At 42.6% G+C, this 19101-nt stretch overlaps 1 protein-coding gene across 1 annotated transcript in view; it reads left to right on the top strand.

Annotated features, from left to right (window-relative positions):
* Positions 1 to 19101, top strand: part of FRAS1 (Fraser extracellular matrix complex subunit 1) — a 440782-nt gene that overhangs the window by 271720 nt on the left and 149961 nt on the right. The window contains exons 21-27 of the mRNA XM_068542136.1: positions 1404 to 1556; positions 1791 to 1937; positions 7806 to 7952; positions 10585 to 10725; positions 11649 to 11789; positions 13603 to 13743; positions 16504 to 16774. Of these exons, the coding sequence (XP_068398237.1) occupies positions 1404 to 1556; positions 1791 to 1937; positions 7806 to 7952; positions 10585 to 10725; positions 11649 to 11789; positions 13603 to 13743; positions 16504 to 16774 (1141 nt within the window). The remainder of the gene's footprint in view (positions 1 to 1403; positions 1557 to 1790; positions 1938 to 7805; positions 7953 to 10584; positions 10726 to 11648; positions 11790 to 13602; positions 13744 to 16503; positions 16775 to 19101) is intronic.

The following is a 19101-nucleotide window of genomic DNA, read 5'->3' as shown; positions in this document are numbered from 1 at the left end:
TTTACTGAAGGGCTATAATGGGGATTAATTTGCCTCTTAGGATATCAAGAATTGTTTCTAATATTGGCAAAAGGCTGCCTGTAATTTGAAACTCCTGAAGTTCAGAGAAAGGTCAGGGCCTGTTCACTTGTGTGCTGCTAAAAGAGGATTTTTGCAGAGGACACTCTGGATTCAACTTCTGGAATGGCTACAGAGGTCTCAAAGGCTTCTCATGCGGATGAGTGGGTGCTGGGTATGGGACTGAGATCTCTTCTTTGGCAAAGAACACGTCTCAGATGATCAGCAATTAAGAAAGTGTATCACTGAGGGTATGGAGAGAAAGACCGGTTTTAACAGATTTCAGGGACAGGTGATCTGTTTTATTGACAAGGATTTTTTTAGTCTAAATATCGCTAGAAATCACAATCACTATCTACAAGACTTTGGGATGAAACAAGACCTATGTGTCCGCTGAATGGTGTTTTAGCCACTGCAAACAGTGCTTTGAATCCTACAGGGGAAGATGGACAGGACCTATAACCAGAAGTCTCTTCTCTTTTCCTAGGTTTTTACTCCTTTTTCATTTTGGGGGGTAATTCAGGATTTGTGGCTTTTCTTCCATCTTTGGGATGGAGGATGGTAAATGGGATTTGAAGCGTTATTACCACTTAAGGTAGGACAGAGGGCATTTTCACCTATATGGGGAGCTGAACACAACCAAGTCCTTTAATTAAAGGATGACTCTTACACAGGTGAGAACAAGAGACAGTGCTGGGCATCCCAGATAATTAGCCCTATAGATTTAATCACAACTGATACAACAGCTTCTGTGAACTACGTATCAGGTCATGAAAATGACTTTCCAACTCAGCTCTTTGTAACTTTACCTCTAGTTAAAGACTAAAGTTTCCCCCCAATTCTATTATCAACCAACCTTAATCCCCCACCCCCCGCACCGACCAATGCCTGAGACTGGTTTGCTGACTCTGGAAGGCCACATTTGGGAGGTGGGGCCTCTGAGCACAGCTTAGGAGCTCTGTGAACGAGGGGCACACGGTGCCCGAGTTCTGGGAGCTCTCGGGGGATATGCTGATATGATGAACTGTTTCTTTTATCTGATAGTTCTTTCTATACCCCTGGCAAGCATCTATCACATGCTGCCCTAGGACTTGAAGGGTTGTTCAATCGGAAAGGGATGAAAACTCAGTTGCTGTGCTGGGCCTGCCCATTTGCTAAAAACCTCAAACACGCAATTTGTACAGGTCCCAAGCTTCTACTTTCCTGATGTATACTGCCTTTGCGCTACTCTCCAGCCATCTGTGCTGCAACAGTGGTAATTGCAATCCCTTTTACCCTTTGGTGTAGAAATGAGACGCTGTGTTCACGGCATCCGTGCCTTCTCTGTGCTCCCATGTCCTCTCCAGACTGCCATCCTCTGTGCCAGCACTGTACAGCTGACCTCTACAACACCGGGAGCGTCTGCCTGAGGTGCCAGAATGCCCGGTACCTGCTGCTAGAAGATCTCTGTGTTCCCGATTGCCCTTCTGGATACTTCGCAGAGAGAGGAGCTTGTAAAAGTGAGTAAGTGCTGGACACAGGAGCTGGTGTGCCCCGTGAGCTTCTCTTGGGCAATAGCTGAGAAGGCTGGAACTTCCCGAGAGAGAGAGAGAGAGGCAGGAAGCACACTGTGGGGCTATAAACCAGACCAGCTAATGCTCTCTGTGCTGGGGCTTTTATTAACGGCTCTTGGGATGTTGCTTTGGAAGGGAATTTGGCTTCATAGGTTCTCTTTATGTCTCTTCCGTCTGTAGAATGTCACTGCTCCTGCAGAACCTGCCAGGGCAGAGGACCCTTCTCCTGCTCCTCATGTGACACCGACCTCGTTCTGTCCCATCTTGGCACCTGCAGCGCTGCCTGCTTCCCAGGGCACTATCTCGATGACAACCACACTTGCCAGCGTAAGTTTTAAAAAATGAACTTTCTCTCCTTTCCTGCTCTTCTGGAGTCATTGAAGGAAACAGGGATTTTTTGCTTCCATATTTTCACCTGTTAGCCTTTATTTTTAGAAAAGAAAGAAAATGAATCTACAAAGCATATGGATGCCATTAGCAGATTATAACTCAGATATGGGCCTAATTGGAAGTGCTGGACTAGGGATCTCCTCTGCAAGTGCCAGCTGTGTGATCTTGGGTCAGTCATTTAACCTCTCTGTTCTCTAGTTATCTCATTAAAATCATAAAATTGTTAGTCTAGTTTATTCCTATGGCTTCTCTCAGTGATCCAATTCCAAGGTCCTAAGCAGAGAGTGGAGCTCATTCTAGTATAAAGGCCTCAACCTCAGCGCTTCTCTGGGTTTAATTTGTTTTTGACATGTATTTGTTGAATACTGACAGTATGCAAGGCTTGATATGCTACAAAGTATTCAGTTTCTGCCCAAACAGTAGTTATTTTGTCTTGCATGAAAGTTACTTGTATAGATGTCTTAGTTCTCAAATAAGTTAAAATATGATTAATTACCTGAGTCATGCACAGTTAGGATAAATTAGGGCAAGGGCAAATCTGGGTGGAAAAAAAATTAGGAAGTGATTCACAGATGAAGGAACAGTTTTGAAATAGGCTGAGGCAGCTTACTTTATTTCAATCAGTAAAGTGTCAGTTGCCAAAAAACTGTGTTATACTTTTCTCATTTTGAAAATGACAGTTAACAAACACAGTACTGATATTTCAATTTTCTGTCCTAGGAAGTACCATGTTGAAGGAACTATAGAGTAATGGTTAGGAGAGTGGGCTCTAGAATCAGGTAACTAAAGTTCAAATCCTAACTGCCACTTAACTAGCTTTGTGACCTTCAGCAGGTGAATTAACCACTAGGCCTCAGTTTCTTTTTTCTATAAAAGGGAGATTATAATAGTGCCTACCTCTAATGTTATTGCACTTAGCACAGACCCTAGCAGAGAATAAGCTCTCAGTATAGCTACTGTTGTTACCATCATCATGTGAAATGAGAGGCAAATCAAGCAGTAAAAGATATTTATATTTTATAGATCGAAAGATAGGTATTACTGTTAGTTTATGGAGATTCTTGCAAGGATTTGCACTTGAAACCCACCATTTTACATCATCCGTTGAGATACCAGAGATAAAAATCCCTTTTGGATCAATGAAAAGAGTTTTTTGGGTTTTTTTTTTACTTTTGTAACAAAAACTTTGCTTGGTATATATCAACTGTCTGCCGGAATCTGTAGATTCTGTAACACAAGAGACACGAATGAAACACTTGCATATTCTATTCAAGAGCAAAAGAGTGTTGGTGTAGAAGTAGTGACTTAGATTTATGAGGCTCTTCACTGCAATGGAATCACAGAAATAAAAGTTCAAAAGAAAAACCAGAATCTCTTATATGGCTTATAGGTGGCAAAAATACGTTGCATTGAAATATTTCTCTTCTGGGAAGCTTCTGCTCTGCACAAATGCATCTGCTAGGCTACCATGTAAATAAATAAGATTTTATAGACCATTTCAGTTAAAATAAACATCTTCTAACTTTAGTCCTTTGCTCAAGCTTAGGTTTCCTTCATCCAAAGACTGAGTAAGGTATGCCCCTAAGTTGGGCTATTTGAGTTTCTAATACATAAAAAAAATCCACAATGTCCCTTTCTTTTTTTTTTTATAAATTTCATTTATTTATTTATTTATTTATTTATTTATTTATTTATTTATTTATGGCTGTGTTGGGTCTTCGTTTCTGTGCGAGGGCTTTCTCTAGTTGCGGCAAGTGGGGGCCACTCTTCATCACGGTGCACGGGCCTCTCACTATCGCGGCCTCTCTTGTCGCGGAGCACAGGCTCCAGACACGCAGGCTCAGTAGTTGTGGCTCACGGGCCTAGTTGCTCCACGGCATGTGGGATCTTCCCAGACCAGGGCTCGAATCCATGTCCCCTGCATTGGCAGGCAGATTCTCAACCACTGCGCCACCAGGGAAGCCCCACAATGTCCCTTTCTAATGCTCATCGTTATAGACAATTATAGGCCTGACAATTTTAGGAATTGTGCAGTAAAGGGCTTTTAAGGAAATATAATCAACATTAAGGGGAGGCATTAATAACCATATTATAGAAGAAAGTAAGAGCTTCAGAGCTGTCTAGATTCTGATTACAGGAACCTTTAGAAATTGCATACTGAGCTCTAACATTTCAGGATAACCAGTTGAGAAGGAACTTTAAAGAAGAGATGATAAATGAGGTCCTCAGTACTTGAAACCGTAGTGCCCTAGAGTAGGAGGAAGACTCCAGCGCATCTGAACCAACCTCGCACCCAGGGCAGAGATTCCCTCTCACCCCCTCACAGGCTGCTACAGATGAGGAAGGAAGCCAGGTGCTTCGGTGGGGATGAGGGCTGTTTCTCATCAGCCCTAGGGCTTCCTTCTGGAGCCATGTAGAATGGCTCCTCCCTCATTCACAGGATTCCCTTCCGAAGTCTGACATGAGCTTGGACTTCTCTGCTCTGAGCAGGGCTGGAATCAGTGGAGTATTGAGCAGAAAGGGAGGACCGTCTCCGAGGTACAGTAGGAAACAGGGAGGGAGAATGGGCTTCATAGGCTGTGCGGTTCCTTCCTCCTCAATGAACGACAGTTAAAGTATCACTACATCTCTGCTTCCCTCACTGCTTTCTGGTCCCCTCGGCCCCTTCTTCACTGTCCTCTTAGCACTTTCCATGGGGTCACTGACCTCGGAGAGCTGCACCTGCTACTCCAGACGTTGTCACACCAACGTGACTGCAGGAAGACTGATACCCTCTGGTCTGAATATTGTAAGAGGGAGGAAAGGCTCCTCACCCACGCTCCTCTGAACAGGGAAGCTAGAACCCAAGGGGTTTGGTTATGTGCAGAACTACTTTGAGTGAGACAAGGTCACTTGGGGATTGCCTCGGAGATGGCTGAGGGATTCGATTAAAGAGGAAGAAGCGTTCGAAGAGAAATGATGGAAGCCCCCTGCTTCTTAGTGTGACAACGTTGCATCCCTCCAAATCCTCCATATAGTCTTTTAACATTTCCAAATGCTCGGCGGGACCCCATTTCTTTTGGGAGTCAGTGAAGGAGCTGAGTTATGCTTTGGGAATGAGAGACTTCATAGAAGGATTCAAGAACACGGAGGCAGACAGAAGCTTGAGGAAGTAAACTACAAGAAACTCTCAGCTGTCAGTACAGGGGCCTTGTTTTGCAGCTCCATGTCCAGCAGGGCATCCAGCTGACATTGAGGTTACATGAAGGCTCTTCAGTTTAAGATTGTGTTCGTTTCTTTAGTAACCATATCAACTTTTAGTAAGCTTTTAATCAACTAAGATTCTTAGATCATTTTTTATAATAATGCTTTCTAAACAGGCCTTCTGTCCCCTCTGTTTGTACAATTGGTTATAGAACATAAATGCAGGACTTTACTTACAGTTTAGCTTATTTCATCTGATTACTTTTAGTTTATTGATACAATGGGCCTAAATAAGTTTGAGTTTTTCTTTCAGCTGGTGAAACTTAACTATGTGTGTATCCTATGTAAGTGTGTGTGGAATATTTAAATATCATTAGCATAATTTCTTTGTTTTCATTAAAGTAATTAATAAAAATATTGGCCAACTAAGAAATTAAGACTGCATCATAATACTCTACTAAAGACATTCATTTCCAATTACAAAGATTTACTGACAACTTTCTGAGTATGTATTTCAACCATCTTCAAATCCACTTGCAGCTGGTAGACCCCACTTCATTTTTGTATTCACAAGTTTATATTTAGGGTTTTTGTCAAACCCTTTGGCAAAATTAAGATACAACATGTGTAGAAATCCTACCTCCCAACAGGATAAAAGTTTAGTCTCATGTAAGTTTCCAACAATAAAAATATTTTTTCTAATATTTTCAAACTGTTTGAAAATCCAGTCTAGAATTTTCCTAGGACCTTTAATTACAAGTCTATATATTCTAACAAATATTTTATACCAGTGGCTTTTCTTGTAGGTGAAACAAAAGGAGTTTCTTTTTATTTTAGAGGGAGGTCATTTTTCTGCACTGTGCCACACACTTTGATATCCTTTAGCACTAAAACTCACATGATCACTCTCTAGACTTTTCCTCTGACACATGCTGAGAGAAGATTTTAGAGTGAGGCAGAGATGCTAGTGCTTGAGTATATATTATTACAATATCTGGCTTCTTTCACTTATGTTGCAAATATTTATTGAACACCAACAAAATTACAGATAACCAGCTAGGTGCTGGGGACTATTGCAAGGAACAACAGAAACCTAGTCTTTGCTTTCATGAAGCTTACAGCTGTAAAGGATACAGATGGTAAATAATCGCTGAAATTCAACGCTTTTATGTATGGCATGAATGAAAGGTATAAGAACAGTACCTGGGAGACCTGTTCTAGACTGGAGAGTCAGGGAAGGCCTTCTTGAAGAAGAGACTGAAGAATGAGTAAGAGTTAAAGACAAGAGACTTGGAGATTATATTGAGAGGATTCAAATATGTGTATTATGATTTCTAGGTAGAAAGAATGGAGGGAATGATGGAGAAGTAATATTTACAGAAATGATGGCTGGAATTTTTCCAGGACTGAAGAAGGATATGAGTTCATAGATGAAAGTGTCCTCTGACACCTGAGAAGTATGAATTAAAAAATCACTCTTGGGCTTCCCTGGTGGCGCAGTGGTTGAGACTCTGCCTGCCAATGCAGGGGACACGGGTTCAAGCCCTGGTCTGGGAAGATCCCACATGCTGTGGAGCAGCTAGGCCCGTGAGCCACAACTACTGAGCCTGTGCGTCTGGAGCCTGTGCTCCGCAACAAGAGAGACCGCGACAGTGAGAGGCCCGTGCACCGCGATGAAGAGTGGCCCCCGCTCGCCGCAACTAGAGAAAGCCCTCGCACAGAAACGAAGACCCAACACAGCCAAAAATAAATAAATTAATTAATTTTTTAAAAAATCACTCTTACAGATACATGGAAAATAGAATGCAAGGGAGTCAAACCAATTAGGAGGCTATGATAGTGGTCTAGGTGGAGATGATGATGGCTTGGACGTATTGGCATTTGTAGATATGGAGAAAAGCAAAAAGGTCTGGGAATTATATAGGAGAGTTCAAACAAATAAGATCCAGTAAGTAATTGAATTAGGAGTGAGAGAAAGGGAGGTGCCAGGAGAGACTCTAAAGTTTCTAGCATGAACAACTGAGTCGATGGAGAAACGCTAGTTGTTGAATCAGGCAGAGATGGAAGCATGACCAGATTTGGAGATCATCCCTGAATGCCTAAATTAAGTGACTGCTAAGAATTACAACTGAGCAAGTCAGTAAGCCAGGTCACCTTAAAGTCCTTCGCATCTTAAAATATGGGATTTCCTGAGCTCCAGAATAAGTTGATGCCTAATTTTAATCCTGGCATCAGACAAAAATCTGAATCTACATCATAAACTGTAGGGGCCTTGATTCCTTAAGAAGCAAGTTTCCAATGACACTGTGGACTATTATTCCAGAGATCTTGGAATAAGTACAAATTAATCCTGTTGCTGAGTCACAGGGCAGTTTGGATGTGGGACTTCTGTACTTGGGTTTATAATTTATCTTCTCTGGAAAATAAAATTACCCTTTTTGATTTTGGAAAATAAGATTAACATTTTCTGTTTCTGTTGATCGTGGGGTAGGGTTCTGAGCCGTGATTTAAAAACAGGTTGGAGCGAGGCTCTGTTCCTTTGCAGCATCTGTCTAGGTTTGATCAGTGCTTCAGTATTTGCAGTTGGAATCATCTGGTCATTTTCTTTCCCTATCTGCTTAGCATGCGACGCACATTGCGGAAGCTGTGATTCACAGGCCAGCTGTACCTCCTGCCGAGATCCAAACAAGGTCCTGCTCCTTGGAGACTGTCAGCATGAGAGCTGTGCCCCACAGTACTATCTTGACTTCTCCACCAAGACATGCAAAGGTAAAGCTTTTCCAGAATTGCACGAGTCTTCCACTTGGCGACGCCCCTTTACTAGAGAAGTCTGCTCCCACATTGGGAAAATGCTGTCATCAGATGTTTAGACTTTCTCTGATGGAAAGTCATTATGTATGTATGTACGTATGTATTAAGCAAATATTTTTCACTATCTACCATGTACTAGATGTTATGCCAGGTCTTAGTAACTAGACCAGAGGTGGCAAACTGGAAACCCTCAGGTTGTTTAATCCAAGACAGGGGGTTGTGGTTTTCTTTTTTGTTTTTTTTTTTTTTGATCCACTGAATTTAACAGCATTTTAAAATTTTTAATTCTTTGCCTTTTAAAAATCAGAAGACTTCACGTACAAAAATTGAGATTTTCAGTTTCTTCTGAAAAAGTCAGAAGGTTTGGCAGTACTGGATTTGCATTCCCACGGTGCAGCAGTAGGTTGATGAGTAGCTGTCGTCTCTGTTGGGTGGAACATGATCTCCTAAGGGTGGCACAGTGCCCACCATTCCCTGTCCTATCACACCAGGCCTATTTCAAAGATTTACATTGCCTTCCTGGGCCCTGTAGGCATTTGCATTTACAACTCTAGACTGCCAGACTCTAAGCTTAATGAGGACAGGAGTTGTGTCTGATTTGTTCATCTCTTGCTTAACATACTTTAATGAGTGAAGACACAGCCCCTGTCCTCCAGGAGTTTATAAGCAAGCATTGTCAAAAACCGAGTACTACCTTTTACCTTGTTTTCCAGTGTTTAACATTATTGGAGCTTATGCTCTTCAAATGGCAGCACTCAGCAAGCGAGAAAACAGAATTAAAGGATGGATTTCCCTTGCTCCTGTTCCATTTCCCTTCTCCATTCCTCCATTCCACATTCCCCCCCACCCACCCCTCCGACCTTTCCAATTCTGCCAGAGAAGCTAGGGCTCAGATATGGAGGTCAAACATCTGTCAAGTAAACTTGGGATGCTTTAAGGTTTTGCAAAATTGCATACTTTCCATTCCAAGAAATTCTGCTTGGTTGTTAACTGAGGCAGTCTGCTGTGCTCAAGACCACAGAACCTTTTCTAGTTTTTCCCTTCTAACCAGTGGTTGTCAGTCTGTGGTGAAAAACAAGATTATCACAAATCCTCCCTGTTGTAAGTGATTTCATAACTATGCTGGCAGTTTTCAAGGCTCTGTTTTAGTCATTTTCCCTCAGGACTGATTCAGTCAAATAAATGAGTGAGATTAACTTTATAAATCTTCTTGGAAGCACGTGTACCATCGTGCATATTTACCTGCTTCTTTGGGACTTAGAAATATTGCATCAAAGAAGAGAGAAAGGTGACTAATGAGAGGTTTCCCCAGCTTCTTAGAGGAGAGGGACGGTGGGGTGAGGCAGCGCTGAGTGGAGATACGTTCTCCAAGGAAACCAGTTCAGCAGCAAACATTTATTAAACTGCTGTGTACCAGGCACTGTGCTGAGTTCCTTAAATTCATTATTCCATTTAATCTTCACAGTAGCCTTATGAAATAGGTGCTATTCTTATCCCTGTTTTACAGATAAGGAAACTGAGGCTCAAAAAGCTTAAGGAAAGTGTGTAAGACATGCAGATAAAAAGTGCCAAAGCCATGACTTGAATACAGATTTACCTGACTTCAAAAGCAAATACTTAATCCTGCTATTTTGTCCCGTCTTCCACGCTCGAAGGACTTACCTTACCAGCTAGAACTCTGCATTTTATGACTGCATCCAAATTGCCTGGGCCATCAAAAACAACAGCCACAACAACTAGCATAATCACAATGACAAAAACAATAGCCGCAGCACCCTGTCTTCCTGGGCCTGACTCAGTAGTTCTGATGTTGAACCCGAAGATCTGTATTTCTAACCACCCCCCTGAATTACTTGGGTGCGCATCTAAGGCTGGGAGCCCCTAGAACATAAGCTTCTTGAGGGCAGGGTCTACACCCACCACACGAGGTTCAGGGCTATACATCCCGTCAGTGCTTGTTCAGTGAATGAACATGTAAAGGAGTCAGCTCTGCTCTAAATGAGATATGTTATTTCAGGAACTCCTTTCTTTCCGGACAGTTCTTTTACACCCCTCGTAAGTCTGATGTCGTCGGTTCTTTCTGTTGGGCTGGTCAACGCCTGACTTTTGAGAGGAAGAGAGTCACGGGGCTGGTGTCAGTGGAGAGAGCAGATGCATTCTTCGTTGAGTCTCTGACATCCTTTACCTATTGGCATTTGGAGGAGGTCAGATTAGGTTTGTGGGAGCAAATAGGCCGCTCCCTGGAGCAGGCTTTGCATGAAGATGCTGTGGCTCCGGGGATGAAGAACTCTGGGTCCCGTACGGAATAGGATCCAGTTGATCTGGCTTCTCAGCAGCCCCGCTGACAAGCAGGCTCTGCACCAGCGTGGAGCGATCCTTGTACGCGCCGTGTCTAACGTAATCAGGAAACACTCAACCTCAGAGAGGCGTTCAGGCTGCTCCAAGCAGAGCCTCGTTAGAGCTCACTTATCTGACATCTCTTATGCTGTCCTCACTCCCCCCATGCAGCTGCATCCAGTGTCCTCATAAATTAGTCTCTGGGACTGAGGGTGGACAGGAAGGAAGCTGATCGAAGGAACTTTCTTTCTAGAGTGTGATTGGAGTTGCAGTGCGTGCCGCGGGCCTCTGAGGACAGACTGCCTGCAGTGCCTGGACGGCTATGTTCTCCAGGACGGCGCCTGTGTGGAGCGGTGCTCACCGTCATTTTACTGGGACCTGGGCCTCTGCAAGAGTAAGTGTCTGCAGCCCTTGCCCTGTGCTCATCCAAGCTTCCGCCCCCTCTGGATGTTACTCTTCTGAGAAGGAGCCTGTGGCCAGTTTCCTCTCTGGCTTCTTATCCAGTTTCTTGTTTCTTTCCTAAGAGCTTTTCTTTCTTCTAATGCAAATGCCCGCTCTTTCCTTCTCCCATGCCCCAGTACAACATTTGCTAAATTTGAAATCCACGTGGGAATCTTGGAGGTATATGGACACACAAACAGATATGGTTCGACCATTAGTTCTGGATTTCCTTAAAACTGGAACAGTCCTGTGCTCCAGGTGGAGAGGTCTGCACGCTCTGGTCATTTGAGCACAGGGAAAGAGTGTCTTATCCCGCCATCTGCCCTCCCACGACCCTCCCAATACCATATGTCTAACCGTCGCCTTTCTCTGCCTCAGTACCCCCTTCAGCCTCAGTTTAACGCCGCACAGTCCTCACAGCCTGGAATGCCCACCCAAAGTGCACAGGCTGCATTCCTGGGAGCATCCTTGGGTGATACCCTGAGAACCGACCAGGTTAGTCAGGAAAGATTGACACTTCAGTGAAGCAGTGCAGGGAGCCGAGGACGAGTTAATAATAATGATAATGGCTGATATCTGTCAATTTATCGTTTGCATAGTATTTTTCATCGTGTAATTTGATCTTTATCCAAGGACCTGGGTGGGGCAGTGTGTTCTCTGCATTTTATAGGAGAGAACGCTGAGGCTCAGCGACGTGGAGTGACTAGTGCCAAGTCACCCAGCTGGTAAGCGCGGCAGTCACAGTTGGAAGCCTGGCTCCTTGACTCCCAGTCTGCTGCTTTGCTCAGCGCACCAGGTTGTACTGCCTCATCATGAGGGCCAGGAGCCCCTTGGAAAGCCATGCACATTCCTGTTGACCTGACTTGTGTCTTCCAGGCTGTGACAGCCACTGTCTCCAGTGCCAAGGTCCCCATGAGTGCACCCGCTGTGAAGGCCCATTTCTCCTCTTGGAAGCCCAGTGTGTCCAGGAATGTGGGAAGGGGAACTTTGCAGATCATTCAAACCACAAATGCACAGGTAACTTGGAGACTGTGCTGTGTCCTCTGGAAAGAAGCGAGGGCAGCAAGGAAGTCAGGTGTGCTGATTCTCAGGTAACCAAGGAGAATCTGAATTAGGAGCAGAATGAAAACCCAGGGAGTTTGGCCTAAGTAATCGATGGCTTCTCGTGCACATCTGTCAATGGCTGGCTAAATAGAATATGGAAGTGCAGGCCAATAAGTCTCTTGCACAAATCAATATTGTCCCTAAAGGTCTGTATGGAAACAAAGCCAATATTTCATGGAATGTAAAGCTTATATTGAACTGAGGTGTGGTGTCCATTAAGAGTGGGCCAGCCCTATTGGCATGGGCCCAGGGTTTTCAGTGCATAGACTAAATTACCAGTGACCCTGATATTGCCATAATATCCTTGAGGAGTAGGATTTCTGGGGACAATTTAGTGAGACACATTGATCTTTTGTTATTAAACTAAAGTTAAACCCAAAGTCTTAATCTCCTTGTCCATTGAGTTATTCACAAGAGCTTCCTCAGTTTGTTCTCATCATTTCCATCAAAACTTGGTACTGTGTGCCCCACTTTAAAGAATACCTGATATTTAATAATAATGCCATTACCTAGGCATGGCATTTTATATTTCCCCAAATTTCTTTCATCTGCATTATCTCATTTAACATTCACAATGACTTGGTGAAATATGGCAGACACTATGAATCCTGTTTTACAAATGAAAAAAAAGAAAGAGCATTAAGAGTATTAACCAGGGTAACATAAAGTCAGATATTAAACTCAAATTTTCTGATTCTAATTCAGGGCCCTTTAAACTATCCTGTGCCACCTCTCTATAACAGCATGTCAACTGAGGAAGCAGAATAATTAGGCAGTAAACACTTGCTTTATAGAAGCTTATTAACTTGATTTAGATAAATAATCTATGGTCTTTTAAATAGCTTGCTCTCCACATGCATTTAAAATAATAATAATAAAAATAAGAATAGCAGTGATAGTAGTACCTTTGAGTCCTTTCGTGTGCCCGATACTGTGCTAGTCACTTCGCGTTATATATAGCCCATGTAATCCAACCAACAGTCATTGCATTAGGCGCTATTACTATCCCCATTTTTTTTTTTTATTAATTTATTTATTTATTTATGGCTGTGTTGGGTCTTCGTTTCTGTGCGAGGGCTTTTCCAGTTGCGGCAAGTTGGGGGCACTCTTCATTGCGGTGCACGGACCTCTTACTATCGCGGCCTTTCTTGGTGCGGAGCACAGGCTCCAGACGCGCAGGCTCAGTAATTGTGGCTCACGGGCCCAGCCGCTCCGTGGCATGTGGGATCTTCCCAGACCAGGGCTCGAACCCGTGTCCCCTGCATTGGCAGGCAGACTCTCAACCACTGCGCCACCAAGGAAGCCCCCTCTATCCCCATTTTTAAGATGAGAAAATTGCACCACAGACTGTTAAACAACTTGCCCGAATTCAGCAGCCGTTAAGTGGTAGAAGAGGAACAGTACCCGACAGGGCTTATGCTCTCAATCCCTATAAACTGCCTCCCTTACAAGTCAGTACTGTTAACTTTTTAAACAATCCATTTATGTGCAACATGTTCAGGTCATAGTGTGGAAAGCAGGGGTGCTCCTTCCTGTTCACTTTCCTTTGTGGGGTAGGAAATGTCATTTCTGTGAAATTCTGCAGGAAACTGTGGGAATTCTCTCTTGCTACAGCTGGGGGTCCTATGTTGCTGTGCTCCCACTCTTCGTTTCTTTATCACTGGTGGCCCCCTCTGGGTGCCTGTGCCTTTGTCCTGCCTCATTCAGTGTGTCCTCTCTCCGATAGCCTGCCCCCGGGGGTGCTTGCGGTGCAGCCACAGAGACCGGTGTCACCTCTGTGACCATGGGTTCCTTCTGAAGAGTGGCCTTTGTGTCTCCAACTGTGTTCCCGGCTTCCCTGCCCACTCCTCTAATGAAACATGTGCTGGTAAGTGCTTCCCCTCCAATGCTCTGGTGAAGTCACCTGTAATTTCTCCACGTGGAGGCTGAGTTTGCAGATACAGTTGGCTCGTGTGGTATAAAATGCAGGCTTTCCATTCTCGGAAAACCCCTGGTGCTGCTATGGAATAAGGGACTGTTTGTAGAACATGGAAAATTGGGGAAATTCAACTTCCAAGATCTTTCGAAGGGAAAAAGGAGCAATCTGTGCTTTGAAAGTCACAGCTATCAGATCGGAAATTTGGCATAAAACTTAGCTGTGTTCCTGAACTACAGCCACGTTATAGAAAATTATACTTACAGATATAATTTATTATATTTATATAAACATGTAGAGCTATTATGCCAGGGTGCAATGATGCATCCTTTGTGCACACACTGGAGATAAATGATAAGTAATTACTGAATAGTGTGAGGAGCTTGCCCCATTAGGTTCACATGTTGGAAGTGGATGGAGTTCAAGCCACTCTGCTTGCCACTAAGAATTAGGTAACACGTTAAGGAACGGAGCTAGTCTTGTCCAACACATCCATGGACACTTTAGCTTAAACAACAAAGAGAAACAAATTTAAATTCAGGCTTAATTTTGAACCGCAGAACTTTTACAGGTGAATGAGGATTGGGAGTTATATTATAGCTGAGCTTTTCTTGGCTTCTGAGTGTCCTTCATCAAAACATGAATCATGTTTTATCACCTGCAGTCAATCATATTTTTCATGTCTATATTTCTGACCTCTAATGATATTAAGACTTCCCATGGGAGAAAATATCTTTGGCTTATTTTATTAAGGTCCTTCTGGAAACCCCAAGTACAATACTTGAGAGTCAGCTTACCACACTTGGGATGTAATACAAGTCAACTTGTGAAAGTGAATTCAACTTTCATTGGAGTAATTTTACGTTAGAAGTAGTCCCCCTGAAACTTGGCATTCCTAAACTGCCGTGTCTGACCTACTTGTAAGAGGAAGAAGTGCTACCAGTTAAAGTCCAAGCAAAACGACTTGCAGGAGACACGATGAATTCCATATCAAGGTCGGGAATCCTAATTCATCCATCAGATGTTTCCTATGGACAGAGATTGTAAATTTTTAAAACAATGTATATATTTCACATGAATTCTGAGTAAGCCACTGATAATCCTACTTCATGGTAGATTAACTGGTGCTGTTCTTACACATGGTGTCAGACACTTGACTCTTTTCTTGCCCTTGGTGGGTCTGATGGTCAGATATGACAGATGTATTAGGATAGGACTGTGGTTCTCAAATGTGGCAGCCTATTAGGATTACCTGAGGAGCTTGTAAAATCACTAAGGTCCCACCCCAGAACATCTAAGTCAGAATCTCTGGTGGTGAGCCTAAGTATCAGGATTGTTTTAAAAGATCCCTATGTGATTCTTTATTGTTATTATTACTGAGATATAATTCACATACCATAGAATTCACCCTTGAAAGTATACAATGAGTCTTTAGCATATCCACAATGTTATGAAACCATCATCACTGTCTAATTCCAGGTCATTTTAATCACCCTAAAAAGAAATCCAATAACCATTAGTAGTCTTTCTCCACTGCCATGTTGCCTTAGCCCTTGGCAGCCACTGATCTACTTTCTGTCTGTATAGATTTGTCTACTCTAGATGTTTCACGTAAATGGAATCTTACAATATGTGGCCTTTTACATCTGGCTTCTTTCACTTGGCATGATATTTTCAAGGTTCCTCCATGTTAGAACGTATATCAATATGTCTTTTTATGGTTGAATAATAACTGCATCGTATGCATATACCACATTTTGTTTATTCATTCATCAATTGATGTTTGATTGTTTTGATTATTTCCACTTTGGGCTATTATGAATAACACTGCTGTGAACATTCATGTACCAGTTTTTGTATGGACATATGCCTTTCAATACTCTTTGGTATATGCCTAGGCGCAGAATTGCTGGATCATATGGTAGCTCTATGTCTAATTGCTTGAGGAACGGCCAGACTGTCTTCCCAAGCAGCTGCACCATTTTACATTCCCACCAGCAATATATGAGATTTCTAGTTTCTCCACACCTTCAGGAATACTTTTTATTGTCCTTCCTAGTAGGTATGAAGTGATATCATCTTGTGATTTTGATTCAAATTTCCCTGATGACTGATGATGTTGAGCACATTTTCAAGTGCTTATTGGCCTTTTGTGTATCTTCTTTGGAGAAATGCCCGTTCAAATTCTTTGCCTATTTTTAAATTGGGTTATTTGTCATTTATTGAGTTGTGAGAATTCTTTATGTATTCTGGATATAAAAGAGATACACGTCCCTTTTCAGATATGTAATTCGCAAATATTTTCTCCTATTCTGTGGATTGTCTTTTCACTTTCATGCCGGTGTCCTTTGTTATTAAAAGCACAAAAGCTTTTAATATTAATGATGTCCAATACATCTGATTTTTACTTTTGTTACTTGTGCTCTTTGTGTCATATCTAAGAAAGCATTGCCTAATTTAAGATCACCAAGATTTTCTCCTATATTTTCTTCTAGGAGTTTTATCATTTAATATTGAGACCCTATGTTATTCTCATGTGCATCCAGGATGAGAACCACTGTATTAGAAGGAGTCTTATGGAATACAATAGCCTAGAGTTTCATCTTTGTAGCTCTGATGAACATTATAAGTCTATTTCTTTAAATAATAATAATAATAAAACCTAATTAGTGACTGTACCAAGCCTGACCTTTGGATTCATATGTTTTCCAGGCAAAATACACACCCCTAGTCTTCATGTGAATGGTTCCCTCACCCTTGCAATTGGTTCAATGAAGCCACTGGATTTTCTCCTCCTGAATGTTCAAGACCAGGATGGCAGGGTCGAAGACCTCCTGTTCCATGTGGTGAGCACTCCCACCAATGGTCACCTCGTGCTCTCAAGGAATGGAAAAGAGGTTCAGCTCGACAAGGCTGGCCACTTTAGCTGGAAAGATGTGAAGGAGAAAAGAGTGCGTTTTGTGCACAGCAAAGAAAAGCCCAGGTGACCCAGCGTTCTGTTGTTTTCCTCCTGCCACCTTTCCATCAGTGCTCTGCACCCCACACCCCCTTCTCAATAGCCCTCCCTTTTCTTCTGGGGAAGATCGATACTCTACAAAGGCCAATGCTTTCAACTGCCTGTCATCATATCACTGTAATTGTTCAGAGAGAGTGCTTTTTTAGAGGCATTTTTATTTTATCGCATAATTATGGGTAATTCTCTGATGTGATGGGAAAGTTCCTAGTACAATTACCCAGTTTTTTGGCCCAGGATAAACAAAATCGCTTATGTACCCAGATGCTGCAGCTGCTTCTTCAGCATTAGGGTACTACACCGGGAGGAGGGAGTGGCTAGAGGATGGAGTGCATACTTTTCAAGGTGTTGTGTGGTTCCTAGAATTTCAGAGTTGGAAGGAAACTGAGAGTCACGGTTAACTTGTTATTATCCACTTTATGGGACTAAATGTGGTTCATTTTTAAGCCTGATCCAGTTTCCTTCTGATGCCTGGCACACTTCTGGCTGTCTTCCCCACCCCAGCTGATATATGCTTCAGGAATGCAGTTGAATGTTAACGCTAACCCAAGCAAATAGAGCCATATAGTTAGCAGAGTAAATCTACTAAACAGAAATCAGGGAATGCACCCCAAAGACTAGCCTCTTGGATTATCCTTCACCCTGCTCTGCTTCATTAGTGCAGATCATTCAGAGTGGACTACATGTGTAAACAGGGAGTTGAAACCCATGGAACAGTGATAAAGGATGCGGTGAATATCTTCTACTGTCACCACTAAATTTGAGATTTTTTTAAAAATGTTTAAGGTCTGAGCTAGGAGATAAGCGGGGAGAAAAGTAGATCACATGTTCCCTATTGCAGTTCAGAGCCAGTGACGCCAGTAACCTCAAAAGACCCATCTTACAGGAATAGGAACAACTAATATTTACTGAGTGCTAACTGTGACCCAGCCATTGTGTTATGCACTTTATGTGAATTATGTATATTTATGATCCTAGGCTATAGATAGGGAAACTGAGGCCTTGAGCGTGTAAGTAATCTTGCTCAAGCCTCACAGCCTATGAGTGCAGAGCTGAGACTCCAACCCAAGGCTCTCTGATTCCATACCCCATGCCTTCAGCCACTATGATTTCTGCCTCCTTAATAGTACTAGGAATAAAGGGCATGCTTCCATCCTCCAGGGGCAAAAGATCATTGCATAGGAAAATATTGCTCCAGAGATGGAGCTTAAAACTCTGGTGTCTGATGCCATAGAATCACTCTTCAAATTTGTGCTCTATCTTCTTTATTCATTTTCTTTCAAGTATAGTTCTTAGGTGTTTGCGTCACACACACACAGACACATATATACACAGCTCCGTACCTGTAGTCATATGTCTTGGAATCACTTGTGAAAAGTGTGTAAAGTACATAAAAGCTCCACAGCAAACCAAAGTTAAGCCTCTTGTCTGTTTAACCTCTTTAATCTCTCACCACCTGTTTCTTGCCAGAGTCAGCTTGGCACCCCTAAACGGGACCAAGAGTGGCAACTATTTTGCAGGGATTTCTTTCAGTACTCTTTTTATTTTTTAGTACCCATTTTAACATTGGATCTTCTTTTTTATCTAAAATTTTTTTAAAAAGAAAGAATGAGAGGAATAGTAAAACAAGGTTGGTAGAAACTCATGGAAAAGGGAAATTATATAAGTCTCTGAACGATACAAAAACAAAAGGAGCAACCTGGCATGTGGGCTTTTGGTTGTTTATCCCCATGAAAATGCCCACCGTGATTCTTTAGGATTGGCTTTCTTTGGGTTGGAATGCCCCTGTGGAGTGCAAGATGACTCGGAAATACAGTCCTAGTGGCCCTGATAAGCTGGCGTGGCTGAGAGGCTAAACACAGTTATTGGAACCTCAGTGCCACCAAGATTGTTTTTCCCCAGTAGGTTGGGAGTAACCATCCATTCTTTCTGCATTCTGCTTCTTCCATCACCTGCATTCTCTTGAAGTCTGGAGGTGGGAGTGGAGAGGGACAGGATTTAAATGGGACAGAAAATGAAAGGGGTGATGGAATGAGAAGGAAGACAAGCATTCTTTCTTTAAAAAAAAAAAATCAGATTTATTGAGGTATAATTGGCACCCAATAAAATTCCCCATTTTAAACTGTAGTGCTCTATGTGTGTTAACAAATATATATAGTCTTGCAGTCTTGAGACCACAAGCGAGATGTGAAACAGTTTCATCACTCCCCCCATCTCATTTTTACAGGCACTCCCTTCCCCCCCACCCCTGTCCCTGGCAAATACCAATCTGTTTTTCACTCTTATTGTTTTGCCCT

The sequence above is a fragment of the Eschrichtius robustus genome, chromosome 4 (genome assembly GCF_028021215.1).
Source record: "Eschrichtius robustus isolate mEscRob2 chromosome 4, mEscRob2.pri, whole genome shotgun sequence".
Lineage (NCBI taxonomy): Eukaryota > Metazoa > Chordata > Mammalia > Artiodactyla > Eschrichtiidae > Eschrichtius > Eschrichtius robustus.
The sequence above is the reverse complement of the archived record's forward strand: the minus strand, read 5'-3'. Positions and strand labels throughout refer to the sequence as shown.